This window comes from Oreochromis niloticus, linkage group LG10, assembly GCF_001858045.2.
Source record: "Oreochromis niloticus isolate F11D_XX linkage group LG10, O_niloticus_UMD_NMBU, whole genome shotgun sequence".
NCBI lineage: Eukaryota > Metazoa > Chordata > Actinopteri > Cichliformes > Cichlidae > Oreochromis > Oreochromis niloticus.
Window position 1 is genome coordinate 28,704,268 of NC_031975.2, and position 20,433 is coordinate 28,724,700.

The 20,433-nt window shown below is 40.8% G+C and overlaps 1 protein-coding gene across 1 annotated transcript in view; it reads right to left on the bottom strand.

Moving 5' to 3' along the window:
* LOC100711410 (polypeptide N-acetylgalactosaminyltransferase 10) overlaps window positions 1-20,433 on the bottom strand; it is a 117,445-nt gene that overhangs the window by 77,753 nt on the left and 19,259 nt on the right. Inside the window, exons 2-3 of the mRNA XM_005472302.4 lie at window positions 1,846-1,948; window positions 606-744 (exon numbers count right to left, since the gene is read on the bottom strand). Of these exons, the coding sequence (XP_005472359.1) occupies window positions 606-744; window positions 1,846-1,948 (242 nt within the window). The remainder of the gene's footprint in view (window positions 1-605; window positions 745-1,845; window positions 1,949-20,433) is intronic.

Here is a 20,433-nt window from a genome sequence, read left to right on the forward strand (position 1 = left end):
GCCTGCAGGTTTTCAATCCAGCTAAAGGACTACAGCAGGTGATTCATTTTTTCCTCTCCGGTTGATGGAGTGCCAATCTGTAAAATAACCTGCTGCAGTCTTTGGCTGGAATGAAAACCTGCAGACCCTTGGTCCTGTGTGGCCCATTTTTGCCTCTATGATGAAAATGCTCACACCAACAGAGATGTATTTTTTGTAGAAAATGGCAGTTTTGCCTGAGGCTACTGGCCACTTCGCTAGAAATTTTAAGAAGTGTTTTCTCTTTTTCTTTTCATCTGGTGCCCACCTCACACTCAATAGAAATGACTGATATGGCAGATTGAGATGTGATAAAAATCACCAACATAAGCCTGTTGGAACAGCACTGAACAGCACTCAGTTATTCACTGACTCATGAAGTCTACCTCTGTAAAAACTCTACTGCTAATCAAATGGCAGCCCGTGTAGTAAAACACTCAAAGTTTTACTACACGGGCCGGTAGTGTGTAGTCCCAGTCTCATATACAGAGTGACACTAGAAACTCTGCAGATGTATCTTTAAACATATGAATAAGACTATAAAGTCACAATTTCTTTGGTGTTCTACCGAAAAATGCACAACTCACTTTGGATGACGGATGTCAGGAACGGAGCGGTTCAGGGAGATGCGGTCGCTGACGTAAATGTTGAAGCCGTTTTCTCTGTAGGCTTGATCGACCCGGTCAGCATCAGTCAGGGGGAACGGCTTCCCCTGTTCACCGTTACCTACAAATTAACAACATTCCATCACAAAAATTTCAATCTATACAGACCAAAAGTGAGCAAGCAAATCTCACACTTCATTCTCTCCACAGAAATTCAACGAGAGGGGAGAAATTAAACAGTAAGTGAATTTGGGCTTTTAGTGACTGCATCACTACAGGAACAGAGGCGTGCACGAGATTAAAGAAAGAACTTAACGAACTAGAATTACAGAATTATAACTGGAATTAAAATTATATTAGTCACTTGACCCTAGCAGTGAATTTGCAGTCTTTATACCCTGCTTTGTGCTTCTTTTTGACTTCACTGTGATACTAATTTACTCAAATGAATACTGTGTTTTATTTAAGAACACTTCAAATTAGCAATAGAGTCCATGAACTCATTAGGAAATGTTAAAAGCAAAGAAGTCCAGGTCTGTTTTCTCACACACACAAAAAAAGGCTTCCTTTTTGGACCCACAGGAGTCGCCCCCTTCTCATGCTTAGAAAGCTCCACCTTTTAGACCTAGAAGCTACATCCATCCTAGAACACTCTCCACACCCACTTGTTAACTATAGCTGAAGTCAAAACTAATCTAAACTATATTAGTTTGTCTCTGGATATATAAATCAGAGATTAATGTTTGAGAACAAAACGACAAAAAAAAAAAAAAAGCCACTCAGGATAATATTACATCGTCATATTTTGGGGATTCATTAAAAGAAGAAGTATGGTCCTGTGGAGAACAAAAAACAACTCTAATCATCTACAGACATGCATGTTTCATTAAGCAGAAATTACCCACTTTTCCCTCCTAAAGGAAAGAAGAGTGGAAAATAACTTTTAGCCTTTAACGGCTCATTTCAGGGGATAAACCCATTTGGACTAATTTACACTCAGTGTGTAAAAGCTGTTTTCCCTGAACAGAAAATTAAACCCAATCAGTGATGATTGTAGAAGATATAAACAGTATTTATGGCACCAGAAATGCATCCAAAGCACAGATTTACACCACTGCTGGATACCAGGAGAGCAATGCACTGGAGTGTATGCAAATCCAAAACCATCTTTCTTCAGTAAGTTTCATTTTTGCAGAAGTTGTAAAAAGAGATTTTGACAAACCAGATCGAGATGCGTCTCTTTTGATTGCTTCATAGTCATGCCAGTCTTTTCGCCGCACACCGTTGCGTCCCAGCTGACCGTCCTTCCCCGCACGATTCACTCCCTGATGGAAAAACAGAAGCGGACAGAGGGATGGTTATGAGCAGCGTCATACACACAGACACATCTGCATTTGCTCTGCTCTAATGGCTGGATTAACCAATGAACGGTTTATTGGCTGCCATGTGGACATACGGCACACATTTCCACGGATCTTCATAATTTGTACTCCAATCTGTCTTAAAACTGTACGGCAAAAGGACATTTCAAGTAGGGAAGAGCTTCCAGAACTTCCTGATTTATAACAGTCATTCACAACATGTTCGACCCATTTCAGCTTGAAGCTATTAAGCAAGCAATGTAAGAGAACTTCTAGCTTCAGTCACAACCAGCTGCTTCTTATGTACGCTTGCAAGTTGGTGTCGTGGTTTAACTTTGCTCCTCAAGTTCCTCCTATTTTAGTAATTCTTTGGAAATAAGTGCCATCAATGAAGTAAATGCTTAGGTGAAATCCATTAATCCAGTAAGTAGTAGGACATGCCTAAAACACTTCACCTAGGAGGTATCCAGGTGGCACCCAGGCCAGACATGCAAACCACATCAAATGGTTGCTGGCAGCCCAAAAAAAAGTGGTTCTTTTCTGGGCCAAGCTTCTAATGCTGTGTAAATAACTAAATAACTCAGACAAAACCTCCACATCAGGATTGGTATAAAAAGGTGAATATGAAAAAATTATTGCATCTCCATCTGTAGAATCGCTGAGCTTCTGGACTGCTGATATAATCATTAAAATAGCAATAAAAAGAGACATGATTGTGCACTCATCTCTCCATTTCAGTAAAAGTCAGTTGAAAGGTGCACGATCAGCAAAAATGGTGGCTTGCGACAGCGGATGTGATGTAAATTTGGCATCAGCTTTCTCGTAAGGTGCCGTTTGTCCGGCACTAAGCGGCAGGCATGGTGAGGCCCTAAGATGAATGTGGTTACTATTGGGCCATAGAGTCACACAAAATTGAAAGGACTGACTATGATTTTGGTGCTTTTTAAGCAATTGAGATGCATTACTGACCAACTTGGAATATAAGGGGGGGGGGACACAAAGCTAATCGTAACTTTGATTGTGCAAAACCTTTAAAAAAAAAAAAACAACCAAACAAAAAAAAAAAAACAAGGTGATAACAAGAATGAGCAGAGAGTTGTGACTGACTAACAGAAGAATAGCACGTCTCTAAAACATCTGCTAATCCAGTGATTACGGATCAATTTGGATGTGTACCAAAAATAACGTTTGCCAGCGGTTAGTAATGTGGAAGCGGAGTTAAAATTGGAGATTGATTGAAGAGTAAAAACGGCAAACTCGCACAATCATCCACTATAGATTGTCCAATTGACTGAAGCTGAATCTCAAGTGCTAGACATTTTTGTTCCAAACCAGCGCACAGCCTCCCACGCCAAACCTGCAAAGGTTCAGCCACCTCACACACACAAATGGGCAGGAGGATGGGAAAAGACACCTTTTTTGTTGTTAATGAGATAAAATGTGAAAAACCAACATAACTGGTTTACACAGTAGAGCAGCACACTCAGTCTTTTTTTACCTCACCCCGTCAGTATCCGTGTCAGCTAAGAGATTTCTCCAGAGCATCAGCTCTCACTATCTAACAATGCTCTGCTGAGAGTTTATCCACAGAAAGTGTACTCTTCTATTTCATGCTTGACAACCCTGTGAGGAGAATATCAATGCCCTGACTGACACACACACACACACACACACACACACACACACACACACACACACACACACAACCACACACATACAGATATACTGCAGCTCAGCATACAAAGGTGGAGGCTGTTTCTTCTTGCACTTAGTCATTCTACACGCTGAGTGACTTTCAGTGACTCTGCATTGTGAATTACAGGATCACAGCACAATGGAGAAATAATTAGCTCGATGGGAGGAGGCAATTAGTGAAACACTTTAAATACAAATGGCACCACTGACTGCATGAAATACCATGAATTATTAAACAGACTGCTGGCTTAGAGGAATACGACCCTGAATAACAAACTAATGGACAGTATATAACCACAAAGATTTAGTTTTAAGTTCATCTTTTTGATTAAGCCTTTAGACTCAGGCAGCGACTCCCCCCACCCCTTTTGCAAAGTGAGGACCCCCACCCCCATGACCCAGAAATCATTTTCACAATTTAAGGGTTATGTTAGGTTTAGATTTTTGTCAAGTTAATATATACATTACTCAGTATGACCTTGTATGAAAAAATATCTGCTCTATCTGGGGGCAAAAGATTCCCACAAGCTTAACAATGTGTTTCTGGTGTAACAAATATGATGGTTGAAGATGACCAAATCTGACAAAAGAGGAATTTATAGTTGTACATCCAGGGGCCATGCTCTAGCTTGGGGCCATGAGTACTACAAAACAAGCAAACCATAGAAACTGTCTGGTAAACTCTGGGGTGGAAAACCTTGAACAGCTTGTTTGTTGTCTTTTTGACCACTCAAATACCAGTTTCCCACAAACACCCTCCCCAAACTAAAAGAGATTCTATGCCAGTCTATCAGCTACTGCCAAAATGCTGCCATTGGCATGGCATCACAAAACTGGCGCTAATGTCAGAGGCAATATATTGTAGGGAACACTGTGATAAAGTGGTCCTCATCGACTGTGACATACAGACTGAAGAAAGTGGATATCAGACCAACAGCTAACCATTTAATGCTTATTTTTTATCAGTTAATTAGCTAACCAAGTAAATAACCTGCCATGCTTCTCACACCCCAGATGAAACTCAAAAAACAGCAATCCCCGAGTTGGGAGGCATAGGCCTACTTTAGGCAACTGGGACTGCCTGAAATACGGGAACTACTACTATATCCTCTTTTGATACGTGGCATGGCTGCATAGTTTAATGATTCACACATTTGGCTAACAAGCAAAAAATCTGCGGTTCAGTCCCAGGATGAGAGAGAAATCCCTTTAGGGTTGCAAAAGGAAAGGTTTGATTTGATTTGGTAAATCAGACATGCGGAGCTGCCCGCTGCAACCACCCCTTGAGAATAACGGGGCAGCCAGTAATATATTCCGATGATAAATGGCACCGCAAACATTCTCAGTGCCTGATTTAGATTTCCAATTTTAGTATGAATTGTACTTGTATACTCTGCAACTTTAATAGCTGTAATAACTGTACTGGACAGCTTTCGTACATTGATTAGAGCAGATGAAATTGTGTTAAAAAAAACTGTATAAACTCAAGATTCTATCTAAATCCTGACTTTTCCAATGAAGACTTATGTGCTCTAAGACATCATCCCTTCATGCAGTACTCAACCTCTTAGGTCAACCGAAGACAACCCTCAGCCCATTCGTAAGATGACTGACTAGACGGTGTGGATAAGTGAAATACTTTTTTCTTTTTTTTTTAAAAAAAACTGATTCCACTCCATTTACTCGTCATTCCTTTCTTCTTTTTCCTTTCATTGTCTCCCTTTTCTGACCCCATGATCCCACTACTTCGGGCCCTTTCTGTTGCAGACACCTTCAGTGTGTCGCATATGGATCTGACAAGCAGCAAGAGTCCATCTGTGCAAATTCATACTATAAAGGAGCAGTACTGTGCCGCCCCATTTCCTCCTGATTAAAATTTCAGCACACATCGCCACGATATTCCTCTGGGGATTTTCTTGCTGCTCAACAAGACCTTGAAAAACAAGACAAGGAGAAGGGGGAAAAGGTTTCGGCTAATGTGTGCACATGTTTAGTTTTGTGGACGCAGGACGTGGGCGGGTGGTAAAAGGAAAGAAAGTAATTGAAATGGACGGAAAAAGGATGGGCATGAAAAACAACAGAATAATCTCGGGGAACAGATGGGGAACGTGTCCACACGTGGGTAATGAACAAGGAAAAGAAAAAGAAAAAGTCTGCAAAGTTTTTAAGGCTTTGTGCTGTGGGTGGCAGGTTAAAACAACACACTGACTAAAAGAGCTTCACACTAAAAGCATGTTGCAAGTTTGTCACTGGAAAGCTTGCAATGTTAAGAGCAATAGCAGTTAACTTTACATCTCTACTAACTAATAAAGCTGATATCTTGATGCAAAAACCTTCACACCAGAGTCGTACTAAACTTGGTTAGATTTGATTAGAGTCAGGTAGAGGATATAAAAGTCCTGTGAGCTTCATAAAAAGAGTCCTCTCTACACAATAAGCATCCAGGATTAGCTCAGCTCAAGGTGGCTATGGTCAACAGTGATGCCCACATGGTCTGGATGAGTAAAAGACGGTAGGGTGGGCCACCAGAAAACCCCATAAACTCAGTGTATTCATTTAAAATCCACTTGAATTTTCTTAGTTAACTGGATGGCACAGCTAGGCATGAAGCATTACAGTTAAGTCATTCATGTTGCTAAGGTTCATGGAGATGTCATTACTTCTGGAGAATAAAATAACTCGACCTGAATACTTCACTGCGTGTCATCCCAACCAACTGGTTATCACTGCTGCTCCTTGCAAGGTTATGATCAGTACATGCTGTGCTCATTATTCAGACTGGTCTTGGAGGAAGAGAAACATTCTGAAACATACAAACTATCTGCAATCTTCACAAAAATTCTTTTTTTTTTTCCTTCAAAAACACCAGTTATGTTTAAGGTACAGTTACTGTTATAAATAAGGATTTAGCCCTCACAGGATTAAGCAGGATTTCATTACATTTCATACATTTTCCTAAAGCTCTACAAGCAACCTCACAGCTGCTTTACAGTAGCAGATCAATTATAATAAAGCCAAACTCAGATCAAATTCAGTGTCACATGAAAGAATGCAGCATTGTCCAATCACATAAGTGTGTGGTAAAGTACCTTTTGTAATGAGGGTGCGAAATTTGTGTAGTTTAACTTATGACTTTGCAATGGCAGGGATCGTAACCCAGGGTGCTGCATCTGTGTCATTTATTTAGGCTGTGCCTGATTCATACACTGCTCAAGGCTCAGCCACAAAAGGCTCACAGGTTGGAGCTCCATTAAGGGTCTAGAGCAGGGTAGTCAAACTCATTTTACATCACAGGCCAAATAAAGACCACTTCGATCTTAAGTGGGCCGGACCAGTGAAACTCCCCTGTGTATCAGTGTAAAGAACTTTAACTTTAATTTAACTGTTTTTCTACATGATAGAGAAAAAGCTGACAAAGAAAGCAATCTATCAGAACTCTTTGAAATCAGATTGTAAGAAACTTCTGGTAGCTCATTGCCCAGCCTGTTAGTGATGGGATTTCTGGCTCTTTTTAGAGAACCGGGTCTTTCGGCTCAGCTCACTAAAAAGAGCTGGCTCTTTCGGCTCCAAACCGGCTCTTCAGGTTGTTTTGTTGCTTTAATTAATTTATTATTGACAATAATATAAAATTATGCACAAAAAGAATTACTAATGTAAAAAAAAAAAAAAAAAAAAAAAGTGGTTTTGTTTATATATGTTCATATATAAATATATGCGGTGGCCCCTAGAGACAAAGCACGTACAAACGCCAAAACACATTTCTAGCGTTAACTGAACTTCCAAAACAGAGCTACCTAGATCACTTAAATTACACAACTGAAAGCATATGTGTATTGTTTGTGTATTTATACACAAGCACTCATATATATTCAAATAATTTTAAAAAATGTTCATTTATCTGTTACTACCACACACCAAATCCGGTGGTTGGTACTTCTTGGCTTGTGTCGCCACTACGTAAAAAAAGCTCAACACTGCACCTAGCATCCTGGAGCACTTCTGTTGGGTTTTGTAGTGTTTTGGAGTTTTTACGTGCTTTGCCTCTAGGGGCCACCTTAAATATATTTTTATTTATTCACTCCACATAAAATGTAATAAATAAATCATATAATACAAAAACCAAATATTCACATTTCAACTTTTAACTATTTAAGTTTTCAGCTTTTTCCTTTTAAACAAATTTAAAGTGAAACAACACAAAACACTGCAAACCACAACACAATTAAATATAAATTAAAATATGAAAAAGAAGATGCATATTCTCTGTCAAATGGGCCTGCATGAATAAACTTTCTGAATCCTTTATCATCCGCAACTTAAAATAGTTGTGGATGATTACTATACCTTTCTAATGTGACGTTGTTGTCCCTGGCTCTCTTTCTCCGTCTCTCCCTCCTGCTCTGTTCCTGTGCTACTGCCAGTGTAACTACCGCCCCTCCCCCCTCTGCCCAGCGCAAAGCACAAGGCTCGTGTGCGGAGTGAAGTGGAACAAAAGTGGGAGAGAGAGGGTGAGAGAAGGAAAAAAAAAAAACGCGGCTCGCGTCGTTCATTTCGTTCGCAACCGACACATCACTACAGCCTGTAGTTGTAAAAAAACTGAATTTTCTATAGCCTGCTTCAGACATGTTCCAAACTTTTGTCTTTAGTTGTTTATTGCTTAATTACTTTGTGTAGTATGAATGGCCATGGGAGGTTTTTATCAGTAGCAAAAACTGTAAAACTTATGAAAATACAGTTAAAAGTCCAACATTTCTGTTTGTGCTTGTTTATGGAAAGTTAGATTATGTGCTTCAAGCACACATTCGGGCCTGCCACACTCATTTAGACACTCACACACTGAGCCATGGCTCTGTGCTACATGCACACATTTCTACATCTCTGCCCCCCTTCCTTCTTTCTTGATCCCAGTCCATCTTTGCATATGATTGGTTGCAACATGTGCCCATCAAAATAAAGTCTCACATTTGCCTGTATGGATTCTCAGCAGGGCTGAAGATTTGGCTCACACATACCGACTGACATATGAAATTATCTCGTTTGCTGGGGCCACAAGTTTGACACCCCTAGTCTGGAGTGTAGTGCCTGGGGTTTCGATTCCAGGTATAGCACTATAGGTCCTACCTGACCAGTTGATTTGGATGCACTGGCCCACTGTGGACAAGTGAGAGCAAACTTTTAATTCGTCAGTCAATTAATCTATATTTCTCAGCTCTGGTGATGAGATTGGGAAGTAACTAAAAAAACGGTATGGTGGATACAAGCATCCAGAATGAGTTTGTTTTGCCTTAGAGATAGATGTCCGGCCTCACCTTAAAATATAGCCGCTGCTCCTTTGCTTCAAACAGAAGTAGCTGGTAGACGATCCCAGGATAGACGCAGAACTCCAAACTTCTGGGTCTACCCAGACAAACTACTGATACACTACTGTTCAGCGATTTAGCATGTGAAAAAGCTTAAAATTCAAGAACCCGATATTGGTTTGAACACCTGCTAAATCTTTTATATTTCATGTTTCGTAAGTACCTGAAGCAAGACTCTACCAACAAAGCCAGCTGTGCTGCTTTAATGCATGGCTGATTTTGGTTTGAATAGCTGCTAAATCTGCTGAAGAAAATGTAAAACTGCTGATCAAAAGGCAGGCGTGCAGCCAGAAGCAGCAAAGAGTTTGTCACGGAACACAAACCCTTTAACGACTTCATTCTTTTGTGAGGTTTTTTTTTTTTTTTTTACTGAAGAAATGTTTATAAATTAGTCTGTCTAGACTCTCATAAGCATCAGTACATTTCACACTGTATGTATAAAGTATATTCTACCTTGTATATTTGTGAAACCATGTGAAACAACCACCTTAAAATATTGTAATATAAATGATTACTTTTATTATGACCTAGTACCTTTCACTATTGTCAAACAGATGGTTTAAAGTTAAATTTAGTTTCATCTCAGCCGGAAAATGAATATTCATGAGCAACACACAACAGGACCAGAGGCGGCTTGAAAGTGAACTAAAACTAAGGCGGTACCAGACATGATCATCTGCGTCTCTGCGGTACTCCACAGCAGAATATTGCCTTCCTTCTCTCTGCTAATCACCATCATCACAAAGCATCCACACTGCCACAAACTCATTCCACTCCGGGCACTTTTCGGCTCCATTAATATTTAAGGCGCAGCCCAAACACACTGATAAGTCATTGAAGGAGTGACACCATGATCCTCACAGGCCACATTGTCTCCATGCAGCACTCTCATATTAACTGACAGGCCCCCAAAATGTCTTAAATGCGACACAAACAGGAAAAAATGCTCTAAAGGAAAGCGGGGGGGGGGGGCTGTGAGAGAGCTGAAAGCTCAGGAATGTAACTCCTGTCACCTGGCACCATGAGCCCTCATTAAATTTAATGTAGCCTTTTAGTGGTCTATTTAACTGATGACAAAAGGCCACATGTCAGTCAGTGTTTGCACACAGACTCATGAAAGACAGACCGAGAGTGTCAGGCAGCAAATGTGTGAGTATTTGCATAAGACACGGAGACAATGTCGCGTTCCTTAATCTACCTAAAAATGTGATATCAGTTCTGTCCAAATTGAAGAATTTGTCTCCTTGGAGCAACACACCTTATTAAAAAGGTTGTCTCCTTCTGAATACTGAGCTCTGGACTGCTCCCCGTATTCCTCCTCCCAAACATCAGACAGTTTACAGAGCGCTCGGTGCAGCCTCGGCCATCATAGCCTCTGCAGTAATTCTGACGTAGAACCGATCTGTTTTTGTTAAAGACAACTGAGCGTGTAGGTGAAGCTGTAGATTTACAGGTGCATCTACACTCCTACCCTCACCTGTGGCCATGCACTGTTGTTAGTTAGTGACAGGAAGAATCCAATTGTGGATACATGTGGTAGAATTCTGATTCCTTTGAAGCATGCTGAGGAACTCACTCGCTTAGAGGTGGGAATAGAGCTGCCGCTCCCTCTGTTCTGGAAGGGGTTGATGTGTTTCAGGCACAGGGTTAGGATGCCTCCTGGGAGAGGTGTTTTGCACATTTTTCGCATACTGCAATAGCATCAGTTTACTCAAACAGAAAAATGTATACCTAAAGAACACAGGCTGCAACATGAAGGCAAACTGTTATGTGGCAGGGCAACTATGAGGACTTGTAGCCACTCAGAGAGGAGCATTTTCCACAGCAATGATGTGATTTAATGTGCCAGTGGCTACTGATGACCTACATGCAAACATCTTGCATAAAAAGAAGTTCACATGTCTTAACAGATATGAGGGAAATTAATAAGGATAGCACATATTCAGCCTGGGCATTACCTGAATTGGGAGCATTTTAAGGGTAATGAAATTGTAGTCACTGGTCCATCGGTTTTCCTCCTGGTGACCTCGATGGAGGGATTTTCAGATTATGGCGAGGCTCTCTGAAACGCTGGCTGCCTAACCTCATTTCCATGCCGATGTGGTCTTCTGCTAATCTGCCCAACAGCAGATTATGTCTGCTATTTGGTCAGATAGAGTGGGACTGATGCTGGTGCTGTGGGTTTAGACTCTCAGCAGCTGTTGAGGGACATCACAGAGCCACACAGTTCCAACATGCCAGAGACGCTCACAAAAGCAGCAGTATATCTGCTTCTGTCTGAGCAAAAGAATCAAAGGTAGTGTATGTGTGGTCACTCGGAGACAGATGTCTGGCTTACATTCATTTCTGCTTTTCCGCTCTGTGTCTTATTATTTCTTTCCCATCCTTGGGTACAGAGACTGCTTGAGGTTTGGGATTTCACAGATGAACCACAGATGGTTTTTTTGTTTTTTAATTCATGAAAGCCGGAACAGTTTTTTTTTTTTTTTTTTTTAAACCTAACTAGAAAGTTGAACAAAACACTGCCCCTCGTGTAAGCTGAATTCAGTCTTTCTACTAAGGTTGCTGTGACACCCAATGCAGAATCAGTTGCACATACGAGCTGGCGACTGACATGTTTTCAGACTGGTCTTTTATTTGTACGGATACAATGCCGAGGTAATACTGCCACCTTAAAAGGACTGGTGAAAAGGACGGAAGAAAATAAAAGCGCTGGTGCCATCTTTCCCTCTTCCTCTCATTTTCTAATTCATTTTCTTGCCTGCTGACTGACAGCACCAACACTAAAGGTTGAATGAACATGGAGGTGTGAAGTGGACAGCTGCAACAAAACCAGGTTGTACTTTTCTTTTTGTATCAGTTATGTTACAGGGTACTGTTTTGCTCTGTTAAAAAGGGAGTAAAGGTTAAATAAACTGAATTTAACTATATATTTGTCAAAAAAAAGAAAAAAAAAGACAACTGCAGGAAAGTCAGATGTTTGAATTCCTGTTTGTTGTGTTCACCTGATGGATTTGCCTAACCCACAAAGACTGCAATCAAACTGCAGGCAAAATTAGCTCAAAATCCGATTACTTTGCTTTTTGTTGCACAAAAATCACACAGTTATTCAATTCTGGATTTTGACCGCAGCTGAAAGTAGTCCTTAAGTAAATGTCCTCCAAAAGTTTCTAATTTATTTTACCCTCAGTGATGCTATTCATATCCAGCCCAGCCACTCCTGGATCCAACCCAGCATCCACGTACAGCTTTGTTCAGAAGCTGCAGCCGCTGTTCCACAAAAAAACACAATCACAAAGTTTTATAATCTCATCCTCGGTGATCACTGAGTGCTACTGCACATGAAATGCAAATGAACGTGTAACAACTGACTTTAGTAAATCTGTGTTTATTTTCATATCCATCCATCCATTCTCTTTTGCATATCCATTTCAGGGTCGCGGGTGCGCTGGAGTCTATCCCAGCTACCATAGGGTGATAGGCAGGGTACACCCTGGACATGTTGCCAATCTGTCGCAGCGCTAACACACAGAGACAGGCAAACATTCGCACTCACATCCAAACCCCCATTCACACCTATGGACAATTTAGAATGACCAATTAACAGAACCCTACTGCTGCATGTCTTTGGACTGTAGGAGAAAGCCGGAGTACCCGGAGTACCGGGAGAGAACCCATGCAAACACGGGGAGAACATGACCCACTATGAGCACCTGGTGACAGTAGGAAGGAAAAACTCCCTTAACCAGGCTTAGGGAGAGACAGCCATTTGCCGCAACCAGTTGGAGGTGAGAGGGAGGTGAGGAGAAGGAGACAGAACAAAAGACACCCTGTGAAACTAGTAATCGAGCAGGAACAGCTTTAATCAGGAGGAGGACCAAGAAACGGCTCATTTTACCAAAGATTCAAATGGTAAATGGAAAGATGACCACTTTTTGGATTTTGGGAGAATCACAGGCCAAAATGAAATAGCCTGCTTCAGACATGTTCCAATAGAAGGACTCCAACAGAAGCTGAACAGAGTTGAAGGAAGAGATGGGCAAACCTCATGCACACTAGCTAGTCGTACACACGCTGGAAAATTCACTACTCTGGTCACACGTCTATGCAATATGACATCACACAGAATAGGAATCAAGTCAGGATCAAGATCACCTAATATTCGATCCAACTGTGCAGGCACTGCAATCACACACTCAGTCTCACCCTGGATGGCTAAAGCGTGCCAAAAGCCAAGGGGTGTGAATACTTTCTGTTAGTGAATTGTGCAATTTAATTGTGTATTTGCTTCAGAAAGATTTCCTGAATTTGGGGCACTGAGATTTCATGACAAAAAAGGAAAGAAAGAAAGGAAAAAAAATCTAGTGTCTGGGACAATGTTTGAAGTAGAAGGAAAGCTGGTATTACCAGCGGTGCAGTATGTGATGAGAACAGAACTGCCCATTCATTCTCAGAGGAGGATGAATCAGACCACCTTGGGTCAATAGTTCTCTTTTCTCTTTCCTCTCCACCTGCTGAGAGCAGTCAGTACCTCAGCGTGAGAAGAGGAAACCTTTCTGTGCTTTTTTTTTTTCCAAATTCCTTTTCCCGTTCTGTCAGATCACAGGCAGATCCACCTCAACCCCAAGAGACACAATTACCTGTCTTTCCTGTTTCACCTCACTCCCTGCTCCTCCTCTACCTCCACTTCTTCCCTCCTCTTCACAGGCAAGTCAGCTTGCCCCAGCTGTCCTGCTTCATCACATAGAAACATTAGACTGTACTTTCAAAAAGTAGCGCACTGTACCACTGTAAATACCACCAGCCAAAAGTGCCTGATATTCAACACAACTGTAGACGTGAGATGAAACATGAAAAAAAAATCCTGCGAAGTGGGCATCTTCTTCGGTGTCAAACCAATATGTAAGAGAACAGGTAATAGATAAATAAACGGTAAGGATAAATTATTACTTCTAAAAAATGCAATTTAAGAGATAAGCAACTTGCGAGAGTAAAGAGAACAAACGTAATACAAGTAGTATAATATTTTAATGCCATTAAAAATAAAGCATTTGTAACTTTTTTCTATCAACACAAAAACTGAGTTTAAGAAAAGTCAGCTGGGAGTTCTGACTCTTCTTAAATGTCCCCTGGGCTCCAGCTCCACTGCTAAAGATGAGGCTCTCAGGGCAGCGACTGAGGCGCTGAGACCTCCCTGAAAGACGAGCCCAGCTGCTCTGCCACACAGTCTCATCTACCAACAAGAGTCATTATCCACAGCTTTGCTGCAACCACAGATACTGAGCAGAGGACTGGACAAAGGCCATGACAGATGGCTGCTTCTCTGCCTTCTCCTGGCACAAAACTTTTTAATTCTTGGAAGCGTAACACAGAGACACAAAAAAGGCAATTTCAAGATTTTAAAATGTTGTGTGAACCGTTTCACCCCATGCATGATGTTTATTTTGCAATTAAAAAAAAAAAGCCAACAAAAGGAAAGCACAAGATCAAATGTTTTGTTGGAATTGTTAGACTTTGTTCAACAGCACAGCATTTATCGTAACCTAGTTCATTAATGTTAAGACAGTTTGCAGGTACTTTAAAAAAACATCAGAAGGACCAGATGAAATATACATCTATTAATGAAGAGACTCAGGGGAATGCAGTTGAACTTTGGCACCAACAGGCAACAGAAATTACACCAAAGATGCTGTGAGAGAGGCATAGCACTTCAAGAATCCTGAATGGGAATCTATGGAAGGATTCTGCAACAGCAAGGATTGCAAAAATTTGGTGGGGGAACCAGATTTTTAAATCCATGTTTTATTACAAATGTAAAGTCGCTGATTCATAATTGCATGTCTTATGAATTGGCAGGTTGGCATTGACTAACCAATGAAAGAAAGCAGCACTGGTAAATTTTCCTCTAAATGGCTAAGCTAATAGTTTACCTATACACCCATCCCTGATCCCAGTACGAATAGTTACCAGCTACACTCTCTAAATGGTTCGTTTTTAATGAACCTAGAGTTCTGACAGATCTTGGGAAAATGGCATTTTCTGAGTATGCACGTTGGACATGGAATACTTTACAGAAAGACCTAAATTTGAACATGTCTCTATCTATTGGTGAATGTAGTTATACGGATGCAGGCAAGAAGACTTATGGCTGTTTGTTTCGAGAAGCCACTTAATGTTTTACGTTATCGATATTATATATTGTGCATTTTGTTACATATTTTATATTTTTTGTTGTATTTGTACCATTTTTGAGATGTGTCGGATTGTATGGCAGCTACCTAGCCCAGATCATACTTGTAAAAGAGATTGTGATCTCAATGGGACTTCCAGTAATAAATGCCTAAATTGGACAGAGGTCAGGAAATTGGTAATTCAATACATGCAGTCTGTGTTTCAGGATTACCATTGAAGTTAGTTCATTTAGATAATGCTTAAAAAAACACAAACTGCCCAAAAATTTTCCAAGAGGTATTACTGAGATGTTTGCCAAGTGACCAAGACTTGTTTCTAGAAGGGTTTTAGATTACACCGTGCCATTTAAAAGAACGTAATTATCAGAGGACAGATAATATAATGGATGTTTAAGGCACTCCAATAGTAATGCCATGGCTGCGATCACAGCCTTTGTTGGCTCTTGTCCAAACCTATCAGAGAAAATACATTCAGATAAGCTCCTTAATATCCCATCTGAGCAAGTGAATGAATGGAAATACTTTACACTGACTATAATACTGCCAGCTCAAAGAGCATTTTGTTGAACCAACTGAGCTAGATGTCGTCATCCCACAGTCCTTGTTTTTTAATGCAAAAGCACAAACTGCCTACAGTCCTACGTAGGGATGGGTATCGAAACCCAGTTCTTGTTGAGAACCGGTTCCCACTGTTTCAATTCCTTGGAATTGTTGTTTGCCATTTTTGCAAACGATTCCCTTATCGATTCCAGTCGCCCCGAATGACGTCACCACGTTGCGGAGCGTCATTTACCTGGCAGGAAACACGGCGCCTAAGCGGCTCAAACGCTCAAAAGTTTGGTTATACTTTACGAGAACGGATGACAACAGGGCAACTTGCAATACTTGCAAAGTAGATATTCATTTAAAGGAGGAAACACTACGAATACGCAAAAGCATTTGCTCACAAAACATGCGATAACCTTAAATGAATGTCATGTTTTTACTTCTGCTCTGGACTCGTGAATCTCAACTCAGCAGCAGCGGTGACCTTTGCACGTCCTCTCCCGTTAATGCGGCAGGTAAATAATCACCTAACAGTGCATATTATGTTAGCGCGATCTGCCTTATTACAAAACCTGCCATTACTGTGCGCTGCATTTAGGTGACCATGATGAGAGAGACAGAGTCTGGCTGGCTCAGATGCTGGCAGTTCTCGCTGCAGTCTATCGGTAGCGTCTCCTTTCAGGCCAGGATAGACGAATGTCACCGAGCAGTGACTAAGTTTGTGGTCAAAGGCTTGCACCCATTTGCCACAGCAGATGCCCCCGATTTTCGGTAAGTGAATGTGTTTAATTGTAGGCGGGGACATTACTGGATATTCTTGTGTAATTGCTACAGAATAATTTACGTTATACTTTGTTATTGCTACAGAAGAATATTTATTTTATTATTTTACATTTATAATTTTTTTTCCTGTGGACCCTTTGACACCTCATTGAAGAGCCGTAGGCTGTGGATCTCTTAAGATTTCTATCTTGTTCAAAGAGAAGATATAAAACAAAGTTATAAGCTAATCCACCTTATTGTTCTCCTTTTTTAAAAAGAATCGATGAGAGATTCGATAAAGGATCGAATCGTTAAACAGAATCGAAAATGGAATCGGAATCGTGAAAATCTTATCAATACCCATCCCTAGTCCTACGTCCGATCAAGGTACAGTGATAGAACCCACCTGCACTGATGTGGTATCCTTGAGCAAGTAGGGCTGCACGATTAATCGTTAGAAAATCGATTCATACTTATGTGCGATCTCATTTCCAAATGACAATGATTTAAAAAAAAAAAAAAAAAAAAAAAAGACGACGACAACGATTGTACCGCATTTTGATCCGGGACGTAATCTGCATGAAAACAAGCGCTCCCTCTTCCTGCTCAACAAATGACAAGGGCGGAGCCTTATACCATGTGATACAGAAGCTGTGCCGTGATGCTAAAATTGGCAGGAAAAAAACAACGGAGAAGACGTCAGGGATGACGAGAAAGTGACAGGAGAAAATTCGTCCTGGTCAACCACCCAAACATCAATAACAGGAACCTTATACAGCGCTTCCCTATACACGTCGAACTCCCGCAGGCACAAAGAAATTACAGAGGCTATTACTTATCACCTGACCAAAGATATATCAACACTGTGCAAAACGAGGGATTTAGGAAAATGATCAACACCCTAGACAAACGCTACACAGTGCCGTCCCGCAACTATTTTTCAAATGTTGCACTACCTGCTCTATACACGCAGTGTGGAGCAACGGTGGAGACGGAATTTCAAGCAGTACAACATTTTGCGGCAACCACAAAATGTGAGGCATTTATTGTTTTTATTTTTATTTATTGTTTTTATGTTCAGTTTCAACTGTTACGAAGTTGATGTGCAGTTAATAAGTGCAATAAATATTTATACTGGAAAAGAAAATCGTGAGAGAATCGTGATCTCAATTCTAAGCAAAAAAATCGTGATTCTCATTTTATGCAAAATCGTGCAGCCCTATGAGCAAGCCAATAAATTTCTCCTGTCCTGTCACGCTACATATCATTCCTTTTGCGGAAAAACAAAAGAGGCATTTTTCCAGCAAGATGTCTTCATGAAATTAGATTTATGAATTTTAAAGGAACCATTTTTCATTTCAGATGAATGTGATTATTAATAGCATTTTACCAGGAAAAGTAAAGTTTGCAGACAAACAGTGACAGTCGTTTCTGTCCATTTTCTTGTGTTCAGTATTTCAAGCTAAATTAGTATTCTATATTCACTCATATCCGATTATTCTTGAAAAACCACCGAAGACACACTAGTCTCAAATGACGGTGAATAACTGTGGCAGACTAGGTTTATGCAGAAGAGTATATGCTATAGTTCATTTTTCATTATTCAGAAGAGTTTAACTGCTGCTGTCTTTGGCTTTTCATGTTTCTCATTTCTACAGTAGCGTCCAGGCTCACCAGTCTCAAACAATTTAAATGCATGGATCCACCCTGCTTTGTATCAATGGTGCCAGTAGGGCTGGGCCATATCATACCGTTCACAGTAATACCGGTATAATGTTAGGAAATGATAAGAAAATGAAATCTCGGGATAAAATATGGGTAAAACGGGCATGCGCAGTACCTTTGTTTTCATATGCACATGGCGGAAAAAGCATGGCGGCGACAGAGAATGAGAAGGGCGAAAGCGGATCGTTGAATGAAACAGATTAACCAGAGTTGGTTTGTAAAGATGGTGCAACTTCAGTGGTGTGGAACTGGTTTGGCTTTCGTCCGTCAGATACACACCAAAGCACATTTTTTGGTAGAGTAATAACGACGGCCTGCTTGCATGGGCCGTCGTTATTACTGTTATTACCGAACCGATTTTAGGTGGTACACGGCGCTCAAAAATCTGTCAAAAAAATGTTTTAGTACGACTTTGCTAAAGTACGAAGCCACACCGCTTGATGGATTGTTGGAGCATTACGGCTACCGTAGTCAGGAGTCTCGCAGAGTAATACGTAATGTGCTGCATTGTGTGTATATAACCTATTTTTAAGTTTTGTGGATATTATACATGGTTATGCTCAGGATATGTCGGCCAATTTCCACTGGAAATACCTTTTGGTTAAACTGTCAGCAAGGGATTTGCATTTGCACTGTTACATTTTTATATAGCTTTAATGCACATAAAAAACAGCTGCTTGTTTAAGTGAAAATACATTGATGGGTTTTTCTTTTTTGCACTAATAAAGTTGTGGAGTTGTAAAGTATTTTGTCTCGCGTTAATTATATCGTCAGTTATATCGTTATCGCAAATTTTCAAATATATATCGTGATAAATATTTTTGGCCATATTGCCCTGCCCTAGGTGCCAGCTGGTGATGATGGTCGTGGAGAATTAATGGTATGGGGGGAGTTTTTCTTGGTACTATTGGGGCCTCATGCTACCAGGTGAGCATCATAAGAAGGTCTATTTCTCTTCATCATTTCTATCACTTTATGACCACAGTGTACCCATGTTATGATGGCTGCCTCAAGAAGGATACTAGGGTCACAAAGCTCAAACTGCACAAATCTCATTCCAATAGAGCATGAATGGGATGTGATGGAATGGAAGATTTGCATTGCAGCTGACAAATCTGCAGCAACCCAGAAGAAGGATCTGAAAACATTAAGGTAGTTCTGAAAGCAAAACGCGATAAAATCCCAAACGAGCGTACTACCATGACTATTGTGACTATTTAAATAATCATCAGTCATGACAATTCCAGACTAAATGATAAATAAAATCTAGACAAATCATTGAACAAAACAACTTTCTTACAGCGTTAAATATAAGATAATATGATTTACTATACCCATTTGCAGGCTTTTATACTGGAAGTAAAAGCGCCATTATATGAATATCATTTTTCCAGCTACCCCCATCTTCATGCTGCTTCATGTTTTTTCCTGATGAGCAGCCAGGACAATGTTCAGCCCCCCCACCCTCGCCTCATCCCCTGGTTTTCACTCTGTAAGCAGAACTCGGAGTCTCATCGCTTCACGTTGCTGCCGGGTTTGGCTGTGTTCAGCGTGGGAGGCCGGCTGCCACTGAGGGGACAGAGGACAGATGTGGCTTACATAATGATCAGCAAATCAGTTATCTCAGCGCCCCTAATCCTGCAAGCATCCCTCCATACATCTCCCTACGGCTGCTTCGCCAAGCCATGCCAAGCTTACTGTGCTGTGCAGAGCCAGAGAGCCCCAGGCAAGTTGCTCCTTCCCACTATTGGTTAGAAAGAGCCAATCAATGGACTCAGCAGGGAGAGCTTTTACAGCTCCACTGGAAGACAATTATCAACATTTTTCAGTAAAGGGACAATCAGGCCACCGGATGATAGCTCGAGGTTCAGCAGACAACAGTCCAATATGAGAACATAATGTGAAACAAAGTAGGGAGAGGCAACGCTTTGTGAATATTTAGAAAGACCCTATTCAGTGCCTGGTTCATAATAGAATAACAAGCTGAACATCTACAAATTTGTTTCAGCCTGCTGCACACATCAGGGCTGGGTACAGAGACAAATGACAAGCACCAGTTCACCTGAGCAATAAAGGGACCCAACAATGGAAGCAGAAACGGGGAAGTAGATTTAAGATTCCTCATAAAAAAAAATAAAAGTTCATATGTTTATACTTTTACACAGTAGTT